This window comes from Ochotona curzoniae, unplaced genomic scaffold (genome assembly GCF_017591425.1).
Source record: "Ochotona curzoniae isolate NIBS_2020 unplaced genomic scaffold, NIBS_Ocur_1.0 contig_4501, whole genome shotgun sequence".
Lineage (NCBI taxonomy): Eukaryota > Metazoa > Chordata > Mammalia > Lagomorpha > Ochotonidae > Ochotona > Ochotona curzoniae.
In genome coordinates, this window is record NW_024466307.1 from 4,045,001 (window position 1) to 4,064,624 (window position 19,624).

At 43.1% G+C, this 19,624-nt stretch overlaps 1 protein-coding gene across 2 annotated transcripts in view; it reads right to left on the reverse strand.

Moving 5' to 3' along the window:
* Positions 1–19,624, reverse strand: part of EDIL3 (EGF like repeats and discoidin domains 3) — a 260,571-nt gene that overhangs the window by 110,597 nt on the left and 130,350 nt on the right. For both annotated transcript variants that reach the window (XM_040986004.1, XM_040986005.1), the window contains one exon: positions 3,672–3,785. In XM_040986004.1, coding sequence (XP_040841938.1) covers positions 3,672–3,785 — 114 coding nt within the window. The remainder of the gene's footprint in view (positions 1–3,671; positions 3,786–19,624) is intronic.

The window sequence follows — 19,624 nt, forward strand, 5'->3', positions numbered from 1 at the left end:
ACAAACCCTCTGAAGCTACCCAAGTCTTAATTCTTTCTGGCTAACAGCGTGGGGATGCTGCAGAATAAGAGGTCCCTTGGTAACTATCTTAATTTCCAGAAGTAGTATCAGTGATGAAAATGAATTTGAGTGCCATTTCTGAAATTTAATCATGTCACATTTAAACACCCAAGAGGCAAATAGATACGGTTGTTGTGGGTCCCATAAGTGAAAACAGTCCTAGTTATGTTCAGATTAGTTCATTCAAGTGCCATCCATTTCTATTGCATTCATTTTAGTTTAAACATCATGTTCTGTGAAACACACGTGGAAAAGCATATCATCTTTTGAGAACAGCTCTCTCCCTGCTGGTCAGCATCCTCTCCCTTCCAAGCTGTTTATGAAAATGGCTGTCCGCTCAGCGGATGTCCACTTAGAAGCAACAGGAGGGTTTTGGGGACAGGAACGGGGCCACCGTGGGGCTGCTGACGGTGCTTGCTACAGCCCATATGTGCACCCATGCATGTCCTAACTGCCCCACCTCCAATCCAGCTCCCTGCTAGAGGGCAGCAGAGGATGGCCCAAGTGCCTGGGCCTCTGGTACGCAGAGAGGGTGAAGTTCCTGGCTTTGGTCTACGCTGTTGTGGCCAACAGCAGAGCTGACCCGTGACTGCAAGTTTGCTGCCTCCTTTCTCCATAACTCTATCAAGTAAAGTCACTCTTCAAAAACATGTCTTAAATAAAAGCAGCATGAGAATCCAAATTCCGATCTTAATTACAAGAAGTGATGTAATGCTACGATGAATTCTGCAGTAACAGCAAAGAACGCTCACATATCCATCAAAAGTAAAATACATTTAAAGTAAAAATGGTAAAGTTTCATCAAGCCTCCTATAACAAATGAAACATACAATTAAAAAATAATTGAGCTGGCTAAAATAAATAGTTGTATGACTAATATCTAGAAATTGAAGTTGGAAATATCACAGGTATTATTGATTTGAAGTATCTTTAAACACAATTAGAAAATAATTAATGGAAAAATTATGGGTAAATTTCCTGCCAGGTATGAAGAGATTCATTATTAGCATTTAAAATATTATATTGCCATTGAAATGGTCATGGCTGATTGGTCTGTATAATTTAGACCCTAACATTGTGCATCAGGTCATAACACAAAATTAGATATATACTTATTCTTCATAAAATAAAAGTGTATAATATCCTTATTAAAGACAAAGCACTGTTCATTTTGGAATATTTATTAAAGCAAAATCTCAGTGAAATATCTTGTTTTAATTCTTTAACTGAAAGGAATGTATATATTGAAGATTTTCAAAATGTGTTATGTCACTAATATTCAAAATATGTCATCCAATCTTATTGGATGACCAGCTTAAAATTTAAAGACTAGTAAATCATGAGGGAAAAGCAAAAAGGAGATTGGAACCTAGATGAGCAAATCCATTTGTGCAGCAGAAAAAAATTATTAGCAAAATCATGGCTTTCCAGTCTTGCAGGCCTGTTAGCAACGGCAGCTGTCCGTATGACAACATTCCTATATGCCTGCTGGTTACTGCAGATGGACCTGACTGTGAAGGGAAGGTGAATGGGGTTGGAGGGTGTGCAAGGACACTGCTTCCGCTCTGTGGCCTGAATGGTTTCCTCTTGGGTTCCTCAACCCCAAGCTATCAACTGTCTATTCCCATTCTTCCATCCCTGTGGCTACACACCAGGTTCCCTCCCGGGAGGCCTATATATTTAAACATCAGTTCTTCCTGAACTCAGTGAGAGGGGTCAGATCTATACTACCCCCAAAATGCCACTCATCCCTAAAGACAACTCACAACATAGGGCCTAAACTCTAAGAATCCCCCTGTGAGTTGCATCTCCAGCCACAGACCCTAAGGGTCAGAGTGGGCCTGACTATGCCAGCTCTTCTCTGGGCTTTGTGTCATATCAAAGCTCTAACCCAGGCTTTGTGATGAGCTCTGCCAGAGTTCCAGGATTTCCTAGAAGAGTCGATTCCCAGACCTGTTTTTGCTGCATGTTTGCCTAACAGACACTGGCACTTGTTTTGTTTTGATCATATTAACAGGATGTTCATTGGCAGACATCTTGCAGGTGCTTGTAGTAACACAAGTTCTAGGTCGGCTTGGGAAGCCACTTTCAAATTCACAGGATATGCAAATGCAGGTTGCGGATGTTGAGCCCAGGATACAGAGGGAGGGGAGCAGCTGACCCTGACTTGGAGCTCACTCCCGTGAAGAGGAGGCACAATGCTTCATGGGCAGGTGGCCCAAAGGACCCAAGACCGCAGCTCCTTTCAGCTGGTTGGGGCAGGAGGGGCCTGTGTCCTCTTGGCTTCTGTGGCTTGCTCCTTTCCACACGTCTAGTCATCTCACTGAGCTTTGCCAATCACTCAAAGCCGAAAACGGGCCTTTTCCCACCCAAGATTTGTTTCTGATATTCAGACTCTGGCTATTTTAATGCAATGTCGCAGGGTTAGGTTGATCAGTATGCTCTTTTGAGGCTACACACACACACACATATATATATTTAAATAGATGATATATATTTCATGTATCAGCAAAATTCTCAATTTTAAGACGAGGACTAAAGAGGAAGGAAGAGAGGACCCATAAGGAATACAACTGGCACTATGACTTACCTAAAAGGGAGGGACAGAGGGAATGTGTCTGAGACAGAGACGCACATGGGGAGGGAGAGAGGACTGGTGGCACGTGTTCATCCCCATCTGAACTCTGACTTAGAGGGAAGCACTCTGGCTCAAGTACACCTGCATTCCTCCTGGCTCTCCTTCGGCCCCTCTTCTGGGAGGGCTCGCGCCAGCCACGTCCCACAGGCATCCCAGTCTCCACCACTAGACCCTCACGTGTATGTGCATTTTGAATTTGCATGATGCTGTGATGTTCAGAGTGTATCCCATGTGTCCAAGCCGAGGCCTAGGAAGCAGTTTCCACAGCGCCCAGCAATCACGAGATTCTATCCTGAGTGTTCTCATTAGCAGGTGCTTCAGCCTCGTCCGGGCTCCATCCAACAACTCAGATCCTGTTACCTGCCTGCTCAATCTTGCTTACTTTTAAGGAGTCTAGCTTTATGCTTCTGTGCCAACACTTCAGGTTAGTCATTGCTCTATTGTTCCATCCCATCTGTAAAAACATCTATGCATGTATGTCACAATAGTCCGCATTTATTTTTTTAAATATCACAGTTGAAGGGAAAGCAAAAGAGGGGAACTGATTCTCAGGTTCCCAAGAAGACAGAGCGACACGTTCCTGCTGACAGGTGGGTGAGGTCACAGCACCATCCATCATCACCACCTTTGATCTGGGACCCATGATCTCTCACTCATATGTCCTGCTGACTCCAAAGAGCTCATCGGTGGTGTGAGTGGAAATCACACACATACTCAAATGCAAGCAATAGCTTCACGGGAGACCTTGGGCTGGGGCACTTGAACTGTCCTTTTCAGGTGGCAAGATACCACTGGCGTAACTTGTACACTGACTGACCAGGACCCCACAGTATGCATTTACACCAATGACATCAAACATGCTGTAACCTTCTCATCAGTCGCACACTCTGGGCGCAACCGGAGTTGACTTTGGCCAAGATTCCTCAGTAACTGGAGGGGACAGGGATACAGTGATGTGTGTGTAAGTACTTACTATATTGGCAATTCCTTCCCATGAATTCACCCGGGCACTCGCAGGAGTAGTTGGCCACAAGGTCTGTGCAGATCCCACCATTTCTGCAAGGCTCAGCTTCACATTCATTGATGTCTGAGGAAGAAGGAAAACAGGAAGACGACTGTTGATTTTAAAAGTTTAGACACTGGAAGTTTTGGAGCATTTTAAATTTAAAAAAATTCAAATGTCATTCTGTATTATGTATATGCATCTGTGTGTGTGTGTGTGTGTACCAAAGAAATAATTGCTTAGAGCCAACTACTTACTAATAATTAAAGTAAGTTCTAATAAAATTGAGAATCCAGATGAAAGATCAACAGAATGAAGCCATTTTTCAGTTCTGAAAACACATATGGCTACTTTGGAAAATATACAGTGTATCCTTAGAGCTTAATCAAATTAACCCTGAGAGAGAGATGAATTGGTTTCGCTTACACATTCTAGAAACCTTGCCACAGCACCAACTGCCAATTAGCACATCTCATTTCATCTTAATTCATTAAAATTCTGACAACGATGCTTTAGTTTCTAAATAGTTCGTCTTTGATGAATACGATGAGAAGCAAATTAGTTAATCGTTAATGCTCGTTACATGCAAAGTATAATAAATGCAAATGATGACCACTTCTTAATCACTTTCAAGGGCTTCTAAAGTTAGGATCACTAAGGGGACCTACCTTTGATTTACCACTATTATACCTGATTCAAAAACGTATGAAATAGAAAACATTCAGGAAAGTATACTTAACTCCCATTATAACCTTGGACAACAGGGAAAATGCACGTGGTTTTGAATGCAGAAAGCAGTGGGGACTAATTCAGTCAGCATTCACCAGTGATGTTGGAACCCGCTGCTTATGAGCGCTGCACCACGTCAAATTCCACGGGAGCTCTTGAAGCTACCTACTGGAGAACACTCTTTGGTCCCAACTCTCTATCACCCAACCTGCCAAACTCCCTATCTGCTCTGAATTCCATAACTCAATGTGCTGCTGCGTTTCTGTTTTAGAGCACCTCACCCAAGGCGCTGACTGGCAAGTGTTTATCTGTGAGACTGTCGCCATCTCATCTGGTCCAGTGGTGAGACCCCATGGGCAGCTCTGGGCTGGCCTATTTGCTCCTACAGATATCATGCTAGATTTGGAAGACCCATGGTGCCTGGTGTCTCCTGATAGATGTTTTACTTAAGCATAGAGAAGAGTGATGTCTACAACTTAAAACACCCTCCATCTAGAAACATGTTCTCTAGTATGGTATAATGGCTCAAAAGGTATTTCTGAAGTCCCGGGGCACCCACCACTTTTGCCTCTAGCAATATGAATGATCATTAAACCATCCTCTGAAGATAAAAGTGGAAACGCTGTAATTTGACCTTTCTCTTAATTTTTCCTTCTCAGTAGCATTCCCTCCTGCGAGCAGAATTGGTCACTCCGTCATTCCAAGTCTGCTGTGCAAGTCTAGTCTGTTTCTTCAGGCAAGAGATGACTTTCTGTGAAGTCTATGGTTTTAGGGCTGGTTTTGGTTCAACCAGCCCAGCTTGAGTGCAGGCACAAATCATGCTTACCGTTTACCAGGAATCTAAGTAGTCCCCACTGGGTCCTGTCAAAAACAGCCTGAATTGGGATATGATGATCTCCAATAGCTGTGTGTTTTAGATTATGATAAATTCCCATAGGAAGAAAGGAAAGAAAAGAAAGAAGGAATGGAACATGGGAAGGAGGAGAGAAAGGGAAGAGAGTTGAATGGAAAGGAAGAGAAGAAAGGGGACAGAAAAATAAACAGGGAAGGACATAATAAAGCAAAAAAAAAAAAAATAAGTAAGCCGTCCTTTTAGAATCCCATTCAATATTCAGGTTTTTGCGATCTTATTAAAAGCTTCACTTAGTCTTCATTTCAATAGGATTCACATAAACATTTTCATTAAGTTTTGTAAGTGGCTATTTGTTTGGCTGTCAAGTCAATGTGACGGTGATCATTGGGCTACTGTGTACTCTACAACTTCATATCTATGACATGGGGTTACGGTTAGGTCACGTCAACATTCCAGACAAAAAAGCACTACTGCATTTTATAAGTTAGACGTAAAAAGTTACTCCTTTATGTATTTATGCAGAAGACACGTTAGTATTGACAGCTGAACAGCAAATATAGGAAATAAAATGGGATCTTGGAGAAGATGTCGAATTAGAATCAGCAAGGGCAGAATGGAGAAGTGGTGTATTCCCAAGCAGGCAGCCCCAATGTGTTGGCAGCTCTGCAGAAGTCTGTTCCTGTTTGGAGGGTGCACTGAATATTCCAGTGGCCCTCCCGTGCAGCAGAGTGAGGCAAGGGCTGTGATCCCTAGTCTGTGAAGGCAGAAAGCACCAAGCTAGGATGGAGCTGGAGCTTAGCATTATCACTTGGCACTCTGGGGCAGACTGTGAAGTTGCCTTTTTGCTCCTCTGATCGAAACAGGACCTGGGGAAGCTTCATGAGGGGTCAGCTCGAGAAACACAATGAGAGGCAGGACACATACCCTTGTGTACACAACTTCGTGTGAACAAGTGCAACACTCAGCCCAGCAGCCCTGCGGATTTCTCCAAGGAAGCAATACATCATGTGTAGCATCAAGCCTAGCTCTTGCTGCTCTGAAATGCTAACAGAAGGAAGTTTACACACGCAGTCACAAGAGAACGGACGAGTTATTTGAAAGGCAGGGTTGAAAGAGAAGAGAGAGATAAGTATTTCCTCCACTGTCTCACTCCCCAAATGACAGCAACGACCAAGGTTGTGTTGCACTGAGGCCAGGATCCGAGAGCATCCCCTGTCTCCTTTGTGGGCAGGGCCATCGTTTGTCACCTTTCGCAGGTCACTAGCTCTTAACTGCATCAGAACAGAGCAGCTCAGATGTAACCCAGCATCCACGTGTGATGCTGGCATTGCCACTGGGAGCTTTATCCACTACACCACAATGCCAGTTCCTCACTGCTCTTAAACCCTCCAAATAGTGCCTACAATCTGTGCCTGCAAATCAAACGGAAACAACATGGATTTTAACTATTCCATACGTTGGGCCATATATACCATCGGCAACAAAGCAAGCCACAATAAATGATCTCAGAGAGACGACCAGTTAACACCTTTACCGAGAGGTTAACGTGACACGGAACAAGTCGAAATTGCATCTGTTTGTAGTGGGAATGTTTTGCACACAACACTCAATTTGTGATAACAATATTTCCCTTGTTAAAATGTGGAACATCTTTATACTGAAAACTACTTAAGCTTAAGTTTTACAGAGCTGGCCAATTTAAATTGCCCCTGTTCTTGCAGATAGCAACAAAGTTGCACATACAGTTTACTTATAATAATAGCAATAATGATAATTGCGCCTCTCGTTTCGGGTCTCGGCTTTTATGACAGTCTTATGAGAACTATTTGCATAAAATGGCATATTTACAAACACAACTTAACGACGAAGGCAGCCCTCTGAGACCTGTGCACAGTGTGTGTGCTCGGAGACCCCAGAGGCAGGTGCACTGCCCAGTGGTCAACTCCAGAGCTAGCCAGATTTCCACAGAGATGTCCTCTGGCGTTATTTTGGGTTCTTTCTTGGATGAAAAGAGGTTGATGAAAAGTTGTTTGTATTTTTAATCTGAACTATATTTCCAAGTTGTGTATTTGTGTCTTCAAACCTCAATGGCGGAGTGGGAGGGATTTGGCCCAGTGTTGAAGATAAGCCTTAGAATCCCAGATTCCAAGCCCAAGTGTCTGGGTTCAAGTCCCAGCTGTGCTCAGGACAGTGCCTTCCTGCTCCTGCAGCCCGTGAGGGCACCAGCGATGGCTTGGAGCATTCACCGTCTGCTCCGGGAGACCTGGGCTGGGATGCCAGCTCCCGCCTTCGCCCAGCCCAGCCCAGCCCTACCCACTGTGGGCGAGGCAGGAGTAACTTGGCAAACAGGATCTCCCTGTCTTTTACCACGCAAATAAAACCAACAAAACACACAAAATGATGCATTTTCTGAGAATGATTTCTAGTCACAGTCACCAGCGCTATTACTCAGTAAAGCAGACCTAAATATTCAGTGATGTCATGCTCCATCAATAAGCAGGAGATGAAGAAATCTTACGTCTAATTTCTTGGCACTTTCTCTGGAGACATTCACATTTAATCGACTAATTAATTAGCTCATTAATTAGTGGCTCCCACTTGCATTTTGCATGGTAAGAATCAGAACAGTTTGCATTCTTGGGTCACTGCTGTCCGAGCTGACGCTTGGGCTTCCTTGGAACACCTCGGTTGGTGACCCTGTCCCCAATGGTTCAGGTACATTTACTTAATCGTTGTGGTTCAGTGATGTTGAATGCTGACTGCCATGTAGACCGGAACATTCAATCCCTCTGGGGACAGAATCACTCGCTTAGCTTGTGATTAGTAAAGAGACACAAGCCGATTCAGTCATAAATCGGTCTCCTTTCTGTCCCTAAGAACGTGAGGGGCCCGTAAGCATCAAAGGGGATTGCTTCGCCTGAACATTCTCATCTCCAAGCATTAGAGGAAAGGACTCAGTGATAAAGTTTCTTATTTTCTTTGCAAAGACAAAATTTCTTGGCTTCCTCTCTTTCCTTTCCCTGGGGCTATCTCTCCTCTTTGCAGAATTGTTACTGACTGCTAATTAGACAGAAAGCGCTGGTTTTCAAGCGCCTACTATTTCTGATCCTTAAGAGCACATCTTCCCTGGACTCCCCATTACAATGAAATATCCTCCAGACCTTCTGTGACAGATTGCATTTTAAAATTTGATTTTTCTTTCTCCCCTCCCCCCCCCCCAATCTCATCTGCAGACTGTCTTGTGGGTTTTTTTTTTTTAACGTTTCTGAAGTCTGAATTACTTTAGGATGAATTTCTCCGATTTTTGCTTTCCTTTTCATTGTGAAATAGAATGATGTCATGAGCAGAATTATCTAGAGAATTTCCCATTCATTTCTGGGTCCAGTTCAATACACTTTTAATCTTATGTGTGAATCTGGTATGATCTCCTGGTATATTACCATTAATTAATTTTAGAGTAGCAAATTAAAATCAGCATTTCTTAAACAAGAACACATCATACATACGTCTTTCATACGGCTTGTTGATAGCCTCCATTTCCTCGGAACAGCAGTAATGAAAACCCAGATCTAACAGGCATTTCCCTTCCACCTCTCTCCCCAACAAGTATCATACTCTCTGCCCAATCCTATACTGTAATCCTAGCTTCTGTGTCGAGAGCTCAATTTGAAAGCAAATATCTTTGCTAGTGGTATCCTGGCACTACGCACCTCAATTTTCTGGGATGTTTCCATGTAGAATTATTCCAGGCAGGCTTAATTTACCTTTAATCAGATATTTGGCTAGTAGGACGAACAGCTCTTCCAAAGAACCTTTCAAGCGGAAACCAGGAGGAGCGGGTAGCATGGAGGTTAAGGGAGGAATAAATAGGAGGGTGCTGTGACTCTATAACTCAGTTATTCAATGACTCAGAAAAGGTATTAATAAAAACCACAGGAAAAACACTAGAAATCACAAAGAACACAGGCTTTCTTTGGTGGAAAGCATCATGCAAAGGCAAAGCGAAGGTTGTCCCCTCGTGCCAGGCGGCGTGGCCACCGGCCTGCAGTAAGTGCATGTGGACTGGGAGAACAGGGACTATCAGAGAGACAAAGATGCTCATCAAAGCAGCATCACAACTGTGAGCTCCTCGATCAGAACCAAGTCATCCAGCCAGTTCCTATAGGCAGGAAGACAGACTTACTGAGCTGGGATTCCTTTGTAGTTTACTATACATGAGTGATGCGGTCATTTTTTTTAAATCCAGTTACTGTTCACTAAACTAACAGTAGTTTTGCTTTTTACTTGATAATCTGCTAAGCTGGGGAAGCACTAAGCCTTTTATTGTAGTGTAAATCTATAATGTATTATGTCATTTTTTTCTTCTAAAACAAGAAATAGAGAGGAAGAAGCATGGGAAGGAGGGGGAAGGAAAGAGAGGAGCAGGGGGTCACTGTGATTTAGATTAAAAATCTAGCAGCCACACTGACTCCATTAAGTACTGATTACAAACTTAAAATTACCAATGAAAAACTAGGACAAAGCTTAAAAAAGTTTTGGAGCTCTTAGGGCAGCAGAGCAGGGCTGAGGTCCCGGAGCAGAGATGCTGACTACATGGTGTTGAGGGGATGGAGGCAGGGGTCCTGCACGGACAGGGTCAGAGGATTCTCCAGAGCAGCCAGGGCTAGCTGACGCTGAGCACAACCTGCTTACGAACCTCACCGCCCCTCCCGCCTCCGTCGCCCATGCACCCGTTCTTAGTTGATCCACTCAGCCCTGGTTTTGTGCTAGGTGCTCAGAAGGCAAAGATAAAAGTAAGGGACTGTTGCTTCTATCAGAGTTTTTATGGTAGCATGCACAGACTGGATGATAGCCATGTTCAGCCTGGCAAGCACTACAGCAGGAACATGCGGTTTCCCAAAGGAATTCCAGATCTCACAGACTAAGTCCTTCCAGCAGGCTAGCAGACCGTGGAAACAGTGTTTGAGTTTTAGGGAGAGTTGCAGGTATTTCACCCTTTTTCTATATGAACGTGTGCGTAACTGCTATCTGCACACCCAAGAGTGACTCCTCACTGTTGTCCTGTGCAACATTCGCGTAAGTCGTGTTTTCTGTGTTATGATCTACATATGCCTGTATGTAAATCTTCTACCCAAAATTACCCATTCTATTTTGCCAACCACTTGCCCAATCAGTCCTGTCCATTGCTATCCTTCGTTTTTGCAGTCAAAACCCTGATGATCTCCTGCTTTGTATTTTTCTGCATATGATTATTAGAAAATCCTAACACTGTGGGTAAGACAGGATTCCTAGCACACAGACAGCTGTGACTCCTGATTTCCCATCTCTTCTTCACTCACCTGCCCATCCATGAGGATTCTAATGAACACGTTGGAGGACTTAGGCATTCAACTGCACGAACACATCCGTGCTTACAGACTGCAACACCACACAGAGAAATCATGCTTTATAGCACTGTGCACAAAATATGCTGTGATTTAGAAGAGGCAGTAGTTATGCCTACAGGAGATGCGGAAGATTGCCTAAGTAATAATTTTGATTTGTGCTAAAAGAAGGAGCAGAAGTTCTTTAAAAAAATGGCAAGAAGCAAAGGATCATAATGCTTTCAGAGACAACTGAACACTCTAGGAGTCTGCAGAGGGACGGGATATGGGGGCCCACTGGGGACCGTGGTTACTAAGCAGTGTGGGACCCAGTTTTTACGATCATATAAATCCAGTTAAGGAGTTTGAACTTTACTCCGGTGGATACTGGGAAACTGAAGCATACAAATTGTGTGGAAGGGGTCGCAGGCATTAAGCAGATCTGAGTTTTAGAAAGCTTACTCACTCCAGAATTTCATAATCAGTAACATTTTGGCAAAGTTACTCAAAAAGAAGGAAAATGTACCTTGAGCCCGTGTCAATCAAAGCACACAACACAGCAGCGACCACAACACAGCGGCGACGGCTGCATGACTTTAAACACATGCCTTGGCTTGCAACGCACCTAGACTTCCTGGTATTCAGGGTTGCCAGATGTGACAAAACTAAAATTATAGAATTCCCACAAAAATATTGGGTACACACATCAATCTATACCCAAACAGTAAGCATGTAACTTCTTTAATTTCTTTTCTTTCGCTTTCTTGAAGGACTTTAATTTCCAGCAGTGGGTCTTGCGTCCCATTTCATAGACACATCACAATTCCAGAATCCCTACCCGCGGTGGGAAAGCATCACTGGCAAGGAGAACAGCTTTGTTTCTTCCTCACTCTCCCGCTCACCTGCCACAGAGGGGGTCACGGCATCGGGGTGTATGTCTGATTACTCTTTAATAAGGCAGGTATGGTCCATGAGCCCATCAGGACGACAGCGGGTGGGTGAGGATCACTACCCTCACTCACTGCTGGGTTTCTTCTTGCGTACTAAACGTCACACGTGTTTATCCCTCTGACCTTGTTCGTAATACTAGCTTTACAGATAATGGGACAGAGGGGTTAAAATGGAACTAACACGTGCAGAGTCACAGAGAAGGTAAAACAGATTAAAACCCAGACGACTTGGCGAGAGTGTCTGTGCTATCCGCCACCACACTTTGCCATCACTCAGGAATGCCCATGCTTCCTCTTGCCTGCCACCGCATCCTGGCTGACAAGGTGCTCCCACATGCACAGGGGACACGCCTGGAATAGCACTTTGCCCTTGGCCTCCAAGTGTTTGCAACAACTCACCAATACTTGCAGATTGTCAGCCCTCAAGTCTTAGCTTGGGAGTTTCAATGTTCCTGCGATGTCTTTTAGTTTTCTCTGAAGTCTAATGTGCCTTTGGTTGAATGAGCATTTGTTCTACTTGCCAGTGGGGAAGTAGATTTCTTTGTCTCTCACATCTTTTACCTTTATAGTTCACACAAAAGGAATGCCTTTGTGCTTGCAGGTTTCTGTCTTAATGGAGGCCATGGATGCAATTTTACACCTGCGCAACCATAGCATTTGTGATTTTTTTTTCTTTTGGGACAATGCATTTCACTTTAAAATATTTGGAATATAGCATACATAGAGGGAAAAAAAACTCCAGGACCGTAAAGTTTAGTGAGTTCTCCTAAAGAGATGCTTTGTATAGCAGCCACCAAGCTCAAGCCACAAATTCTGTCTTCATTCGCAGAGCCCTCAGCTGCCCCTTCCACTGGCAATCTCCCTTCACCCTCAGGAAAGTGAACATTTCTTCCAGCTATGCCGATGACTCATTTGTGTGTCTATCTTCGTATTTTTAATTAGCATTTTAAAATTTATTAGATACGGGAGTGAGAGAGCTCCCATGGGTCTGAATCAGCTTAAAGCCAGGAGCAGAGAACTCACTCCTGGGTGAGTTCCCCACGTCGGTATCAGGGACCCAACCTCATAAACTCATCCCCGCTGTACCCGGGGCAAGCATTAGCAGTAATCTGGAATCAGAAGTGCAGTGCAGCTGGGACTCGATCCAGGCTCTTTGGGCGTCCGAGAGGCATCCTAAGCCTTGTGTGAGACACCGGCTATACTCATCCAACTAGAAGAAATCAAACAGGGCGTGCTCCTTCCTCTCCTGTCCTTGTCACGATGCCACTGCACGTGGCTGCAGTGACTTGGTTTCTGAAGCGATGGGGCTCGTCACTGTGTCACAGGAGCTCCCGTCTATTGTTAATGGCATCTGTTTGGTTGGAAATAAAAGCTTAAGAGAGCTTGCTTGCACATGCCTCTCGATACAGAATGTATGGATTTTCTTCTGGGGATACTTGGCAGTCATAAGGATGCATATATTCAACTTCTCTAAGTAACACCCAAACGATTTCTAAAGCAAGTAACCCATTTAAATTCTCCTCAGGATTTTAATTCATAATAATTTTGAAGAAATAAAGCCTCATGAAACTTTAGGTCACCACCTAATTCTTGCTTTGCATGCAAGTTGTAAATATAAAGGCTTCATACCAATGTATTCTTTCAATACATAAAGAACAGAACTGTTTTTTTTTTTTAATGGAATGAACTAAAATAACCAATTCAGTAATTTGTGTCGCATTTCCCCCCTCCGTCATCTTTTTTTCTTAAGAAAACATGAAAATTTACACTAAAAATGTTGAGCCACTGAAAGTTTATACACAATGCTACATTTAGAGTGCTTATATTTTAAATACACAAAAAATTCATTTAACCTCTGAATCACTTTTATTAAGAGCCCTATAACTCAACTCTCACATACACATCTATACTCAAATGAGGAAATAATGCTTTCTGCTCCTATATTTATGTATCTGAGATTTTTGCATCATGGGCACAGTGAAGCTGAAATCATTTCCACAAGTGATGAATCACAGTGCAGTTCTAGAACCACTGTAAAGATGAAAGGAGGCGATCTATGAGAAAAATCTTATCATCTAGACTATAAAAAGAATCATCCATATTATTGTAAGATGTGTTAACCTATACTGCAGATGTTCTGGAAGATGTTTCTGGCCTCTGCCCCTGTACACAATGGCAAGCGTGTTTCTGATGGAATGTTTTGGACATGGCTAAGTAAACAAATGTGGAGATTTTTTAATAACTACTCTACAGTAGAGGAATCCTGCCTTGAAGAGGCCTAATAGGCACTATGCATCTACAAAGTCACAAAGCCCAGGGGAACTGCAGTACACTTACTGGAATCATCCAAGAAGTAGTCTCTATATAGCCTTTCCAAAAATGGAGGCATTTATTATCTATTTTTTTTCCTGCTCAGAAAAAAATGACATTTATATTTTAAAAGGACCAAATCTACTCCAAGTTGACAGATCACTGAGACTGATACTGGATAGATACACATCAATATGAGTAAATACAAAAAGGACTTTCTTAAACACACACACACACTCTAGATGTTTCTGTGCCTGCCAGGTATGGGAGCTGGACAGCTAGGGGGTGCTAATGCCAGAATCTCATCCCCATGACTCTAGGGATAGTTCACAGGTTCCTGGCAGAGCTGGAAGCCACAAGACACCTGCCACATCTAAGGCCACCATAGCAAGAATCTGTTTCTAACAAGTCCCGAGCTATTGTTCAATTCTCAAAAGTTGCTGCCTACAAGCTGTTGTTTTCCTATTTTTTCCCCCATACTTCTTATTGAGCATGCCAAACTGGCATATTTTCTTCACTCAAAGTGATAAATGATCTGACTCAAGACAGCACTGCTTCTGGTGTACCAACGGTGAATGGTTTTCAGATAGATCCTCCTGCCTGAAATAACCAAAACAAGATAGTTAACTACAGGAGTTCATTAACTTACTAACTCTGTAAGTCCTAGCAATGGCCAAGTTCAATGCCTGCACTGGGATTCTAGAACACAGCACGAGCAGGCAGAGCCTTGGTGGAGACTGGCAGCCTCTTTGAGTTATAGGGAGGAGGCTCAGAGTCCAGAGAGCCCAGAGAGGCCATAGCTGGCAGGACAGAATGCTGAGGCCACCCACATCCACTGGACCTGTCCTGCACTCTGCAGTGCCCTCTGGTGTATAAAGCAGCACCCTGAGCAGAGCTGGATGTGAGCAAACAGCCATTCCAAGAACCATCTGAAGGGGAACAGAGGGGGTGACTGGCCTTCACTCTGTGGGGCCAGAACCACCAAGAGTTCCCACCAGTAACATGGGAAGTAAACTACTCGAGGCATTGGGCAGAGAACTTGGAAGGGTCTTGCCTGAGCAGTGAGGAGCAGTCCTGGACTGACCATCTGATTGCTGCTGCCCAACAAACCTTTTAGCAAAGACCTAGAAGAACTGAACTATTGCCAGGTTAGGCTATGTGAGAAACTGAGCTCAAATTATACAGTATTGCAAAGTATCTAGCACTCAAAAAGGGGAGGGGGCAATCTATGTCTAGAATTGAGGACAACAAAGAGAAAACAAGCAACAGGGGTCTTCAAAAGTTCATGGAGATGTTCTACATCACGGGAAAACTGAGCAGCAATTTTGTATCATTTTGCACCAGGAAGAATTTACCTTTTTTTCCCCATTTTCCATGAACTTGTTGAAGTATCCTTGGGTATGTTAGAATTAACAAGCCCAGGATATTGAAAATTGTTATAAAGACAACCCATAGATTGAAAATGCCAAATAGGCCCATAGAAAATATAAACTGAGGGCAATTGAGCTTCTACGGATGAAAGCTGTAACATGTGGGATGAAAGCACGGGGGGGATGAATAACAGCAGATGAGATGGCACAGAAGGAAAGGTCAGGGGATATTTAAGGCATACTAATAGGAACAGACAGAATAAAGCACAGAGGCAGGGTGGCAGGGAAACTGGCCATCAGTGAATTGGGAGATGAGATAAGTAGCTTCAAAGAAATGAGACTGGAGACTTTGGAAAGCAAGTAGAAAAAGTACTTGAATAATGTTTAGAAATATTTCAAATAGAATGGAAACCACAGACCCCCACGCAGGCAGCCTAATGACACCCAAATGAACAGGAAACATGAAGACAATCACACTGAGCCTCCACACGGTTCCTGAAGATGTGCAAGTCAACCAACAGGTAAATGTAGCCTTTCAACAAACGATGCTGGGGAAAGTGGGTATCTACAAACAAAACAACATCGATATCTCAAATCGGATACAATTCATCCCTAATGGACTCTGGATCAAAAAGTAAAACAAAAACACATCCTTCTTCAAAAGAGAAACCTGTGAGCTGTGAGAAAAAAGTAGGGGGAGATGGGGCTCAATTTAGGGAAATATTTCTTAAGTTCCAATATAAAAACCATGTACCATTAAACACTGACACACTAAACCTTATCAAAATTATAAACTTAGGTCCATCAAAAATCAATCATATGGCAAGATTTAAAAGACTGAGGGAGCATATTTACAAATAAAATATCTGAGAAAGTGCTTTTATTAACAAAATATAGAAAAATCTCACCAAAAAAGCTCAAGGTAAACTGACCAAAATATTTAAATTAGCACTCTTTAAATGACTCGATGTAAAAAGGCAAAATTTTATTTTGCAAAAAAATGAACTGAAGCAAATATAAATACGCTTAAATAGAAATGGGAAAAGATGTTCAACAGAATTTGTCATTAGGGATCTACATATTAAAATCAAAGTGAAATATTGTTACACAGTTGTAATCATGGTTAGAGTTAAAATCATACCAAGTGGGGCTGAGATGTGAAAAGCTGAGTTCTGACTTGCTGTTGGTCGGTCCAATAACCACCCCGCCCCAGATGCTCACACACATACACAATCTGTTTAGAAAACAATTTAAACAAATTGCCACTTTCTCAAATATTTAAGCAGATAACTATTACATGGTCCTGCCAGTCCCCTCTCGGCTATTTCCTCCAGGCCAATGAAAGACAGAAGCTTGAGTGGTTGACAACTCAAGAAGACTCAAGTGCATTCCAACTAGTAAACAGTTAAATCATGGCATTTTCGCATAACTGTGTGCTACCTGACCATGAAAAAAAAATGTACTACTGATACAAGCAACAGAATACAAGGATTTCACAGTAATTTTAACGAGTAAAAAAAGAAACAAGGTAAAGAGTACATATTATGTAATTTTGTTTATATATGGTGGGAAAAGTGCAGTTGGCCTATCTGCACAAAGTTGACCAGTGGCGGATGAAGTGACACGGCAGAGGGAGGCAGCAAGATGGCAACGCACAGCAGTCCAGCCGCAGGTGTTTGCAGTCAGAACAAACCCCAACGTCCATCTGTCCATTCCAGCTCAACAAAGCTGATCTTAAAAAGGGATGATGTCAAGACTTTTAAAACTCAATTATGGGCTGGATCACAGTGACAGGCCCACAAGAATAATGAGCAACAGCAGCCTTCTCAAATCCACATCAGAGACGGCTTTTTTTTTTTTTTTGTCTTTCTAGTGTACTTTTAACCCAGAACCTGCAACCCAAATGCCATGAAGCAGGCTCTGCTGGGGAAAGAGTAGTGCAATAAAACACACTAACAGGAGGATCTGTATTCACAAAAATCCCAAAGATGCTAATCTCACCAGGGGAGCTAACCTCCTGTTCTGCTGGTCATTCTCATCACTCAAGCAATGTTTTCCAGGACGCCATAAATGAAGATGAAAGACAACATAACTGCCAGGCTTCCCATTGCTCCTGTATTGTGCGTTTTGGGATTGAATTTATTTCTGATACAGCTGACTCTCAAATCTGAAGCACGTGACTGAGGTTTCTCATACCATCTTCCAACAATTCCTATTTCTAGAAAATTCATTGAGCACATTGATTTGTGTGTATGTGTGTGTATGTGTTTCCATTATGGGGTTGATATATTGAAAATGCAGTAATTTTCATATATGAGGCTTAAAATAATACTCTTTACTCCTACAAAAGATACAGAGGGTACTGCAATCATATGCCATAAACAAATCGCACTTCATGTTATCTACCTGTTCTGTGCAGGCAGACACAGTCCTGTACTGGGGACACTTTGCTTTGAGCCATCTGCTATATGTGTGTGCACACACAGATACAAAATCCTCTGGGAACCTTAATGTTTTTATTTATTTTCTTCACTACTTAGATCATCCATATTATGAACGACAAAATGACGCTACCTCAGTCTCCTTTACTGCCCTTCCCCGCCGGACTTTGTTGCATGTTTATTTTGGACCTATTGCTTTTGCTTTTAAAGCCTTACACATTATATTTAAACCTGCTGATCACTTGTCAGCAACAGACATCGAAGTTCTCTTGTCACTCTTCCTATTTCTTTCCGGCCACTGAAGTTCTACTACCTTTCTTCCCTGTTGTATTTACAACACCCAGTTTTACAGTTGTAAAAGTGTCCATCCCAGCTCCTATTGGTTCGTGTAACGGTGACAAACTTTCCGAGATCTATGACAATAAGCATGAACCTATGACCCAAGCAGCTGAGTGTCAGTGATAGACGAACTCCTTGGACACAGTGTGGAGCCCTGCTGGGACTGAGACACCTGCTGGCTTAGTGCCTTGCTGAGGCTTTGGCTCTGGTCTGCTCCCAGCAGGATCCTTCTGAGAACCAACCTGTAGGTGCCCCTTCACCAGCACAACCGGAGTCCAAAGAGCAAGGCAAACACACAAGACCCCTGAGGACTCAGGGTCAGAAGTGACATAATAGTGGTTGCACGCCATTCAGTGACCAAAGTGGTCCACACCTCCAAACCCAACAGAACAGAGAATCAAGTTTCTCTTCTACACATTATAAGGTGATAGGAAAATGTTAGGATGAAAAGAGAAGGGGTGGGGCGAGAACTGGAGCAGTCAAGCCACGTGTACTGATTACCACCTTCTCCATGAATAAGTGCAAAACCCAGAAAATGAATATATGCAGAACACTATGGAAGTAGTACTCACTATAGAACTATGGGGAACCCTGTTATTGTACCCCACACCATGAGGCTGTTGTAGTATCAGAGTCATGTGGATTTTTATCTAAGTTATGACCCATTTATGCACTTCACACTTGGAGGGCTTTGGGAACTATCTTTTCTGTTTCTTTTGGGAGGATTAGTCTAAGCACTTCCCCCTTTGCTCCCACTCACATTCAGACTGATGTCCATTCTGAATTCCCTTTTCCCGGAGCCCTCCCACGTCTTGACCAGAGCTGCTGACTTCTCGGGCCTGCTGCAGTCACAGCCTGGGATTCAGCTTGCTGCCACAGCTTATCCCACACCTTCCTGGGTTCTAGGATACTGCTTTCTCACATCCTCATTTCAGTTGCCCAAGGATATGCTATTTCGATTCTGGTCTTAAAAACTGTCAACATGTTTGAAGACAATAAACTTTACTCAAGAAATCTGGATGCATTTTGGCTGATATAGAAGTCTAAATTCAAACGTATGCATCCCCACCAAGTCAAATAGAATTCACTCACTGTCTTCTAATGCAAGACAGTTACCTCCTGAGCTGTCTGAAGCCCATGTAATTCTTGCTTCTTTTGAGCTTACCTGCATCGTATTTTATGAAAATGGACTTCAGGTATCTACTCAACTTAAGGATGAGCAGACAGCTGGGAACCCCTCACGTGTGGGGCTGTCTGAGATTACACTTCGAAACGACCACATTTCAATCAGTGGACTGAACCAGGATACCTGCCTTCAACCGTCACTACACTCTACTCAGTTAACACTGCAGAGGAAAAGTCAAATTTCCTAGTACATAACTAGGACTTCTTTTTTCCCCTTACTTTGTGACATCCAAATTCTAGATTCTCCAGTCTTTGGACTACAGTGCATGCACCTGCTTCCTGTCCCTGCTCCAAGTTCAAGTTTCTGGCCTCAGGCCGAGAGTTGCGCCAACAGTATCCCAGGGCTGTAGACTTGGACAGGTGGGATTCTCCCGTCTCTGCAA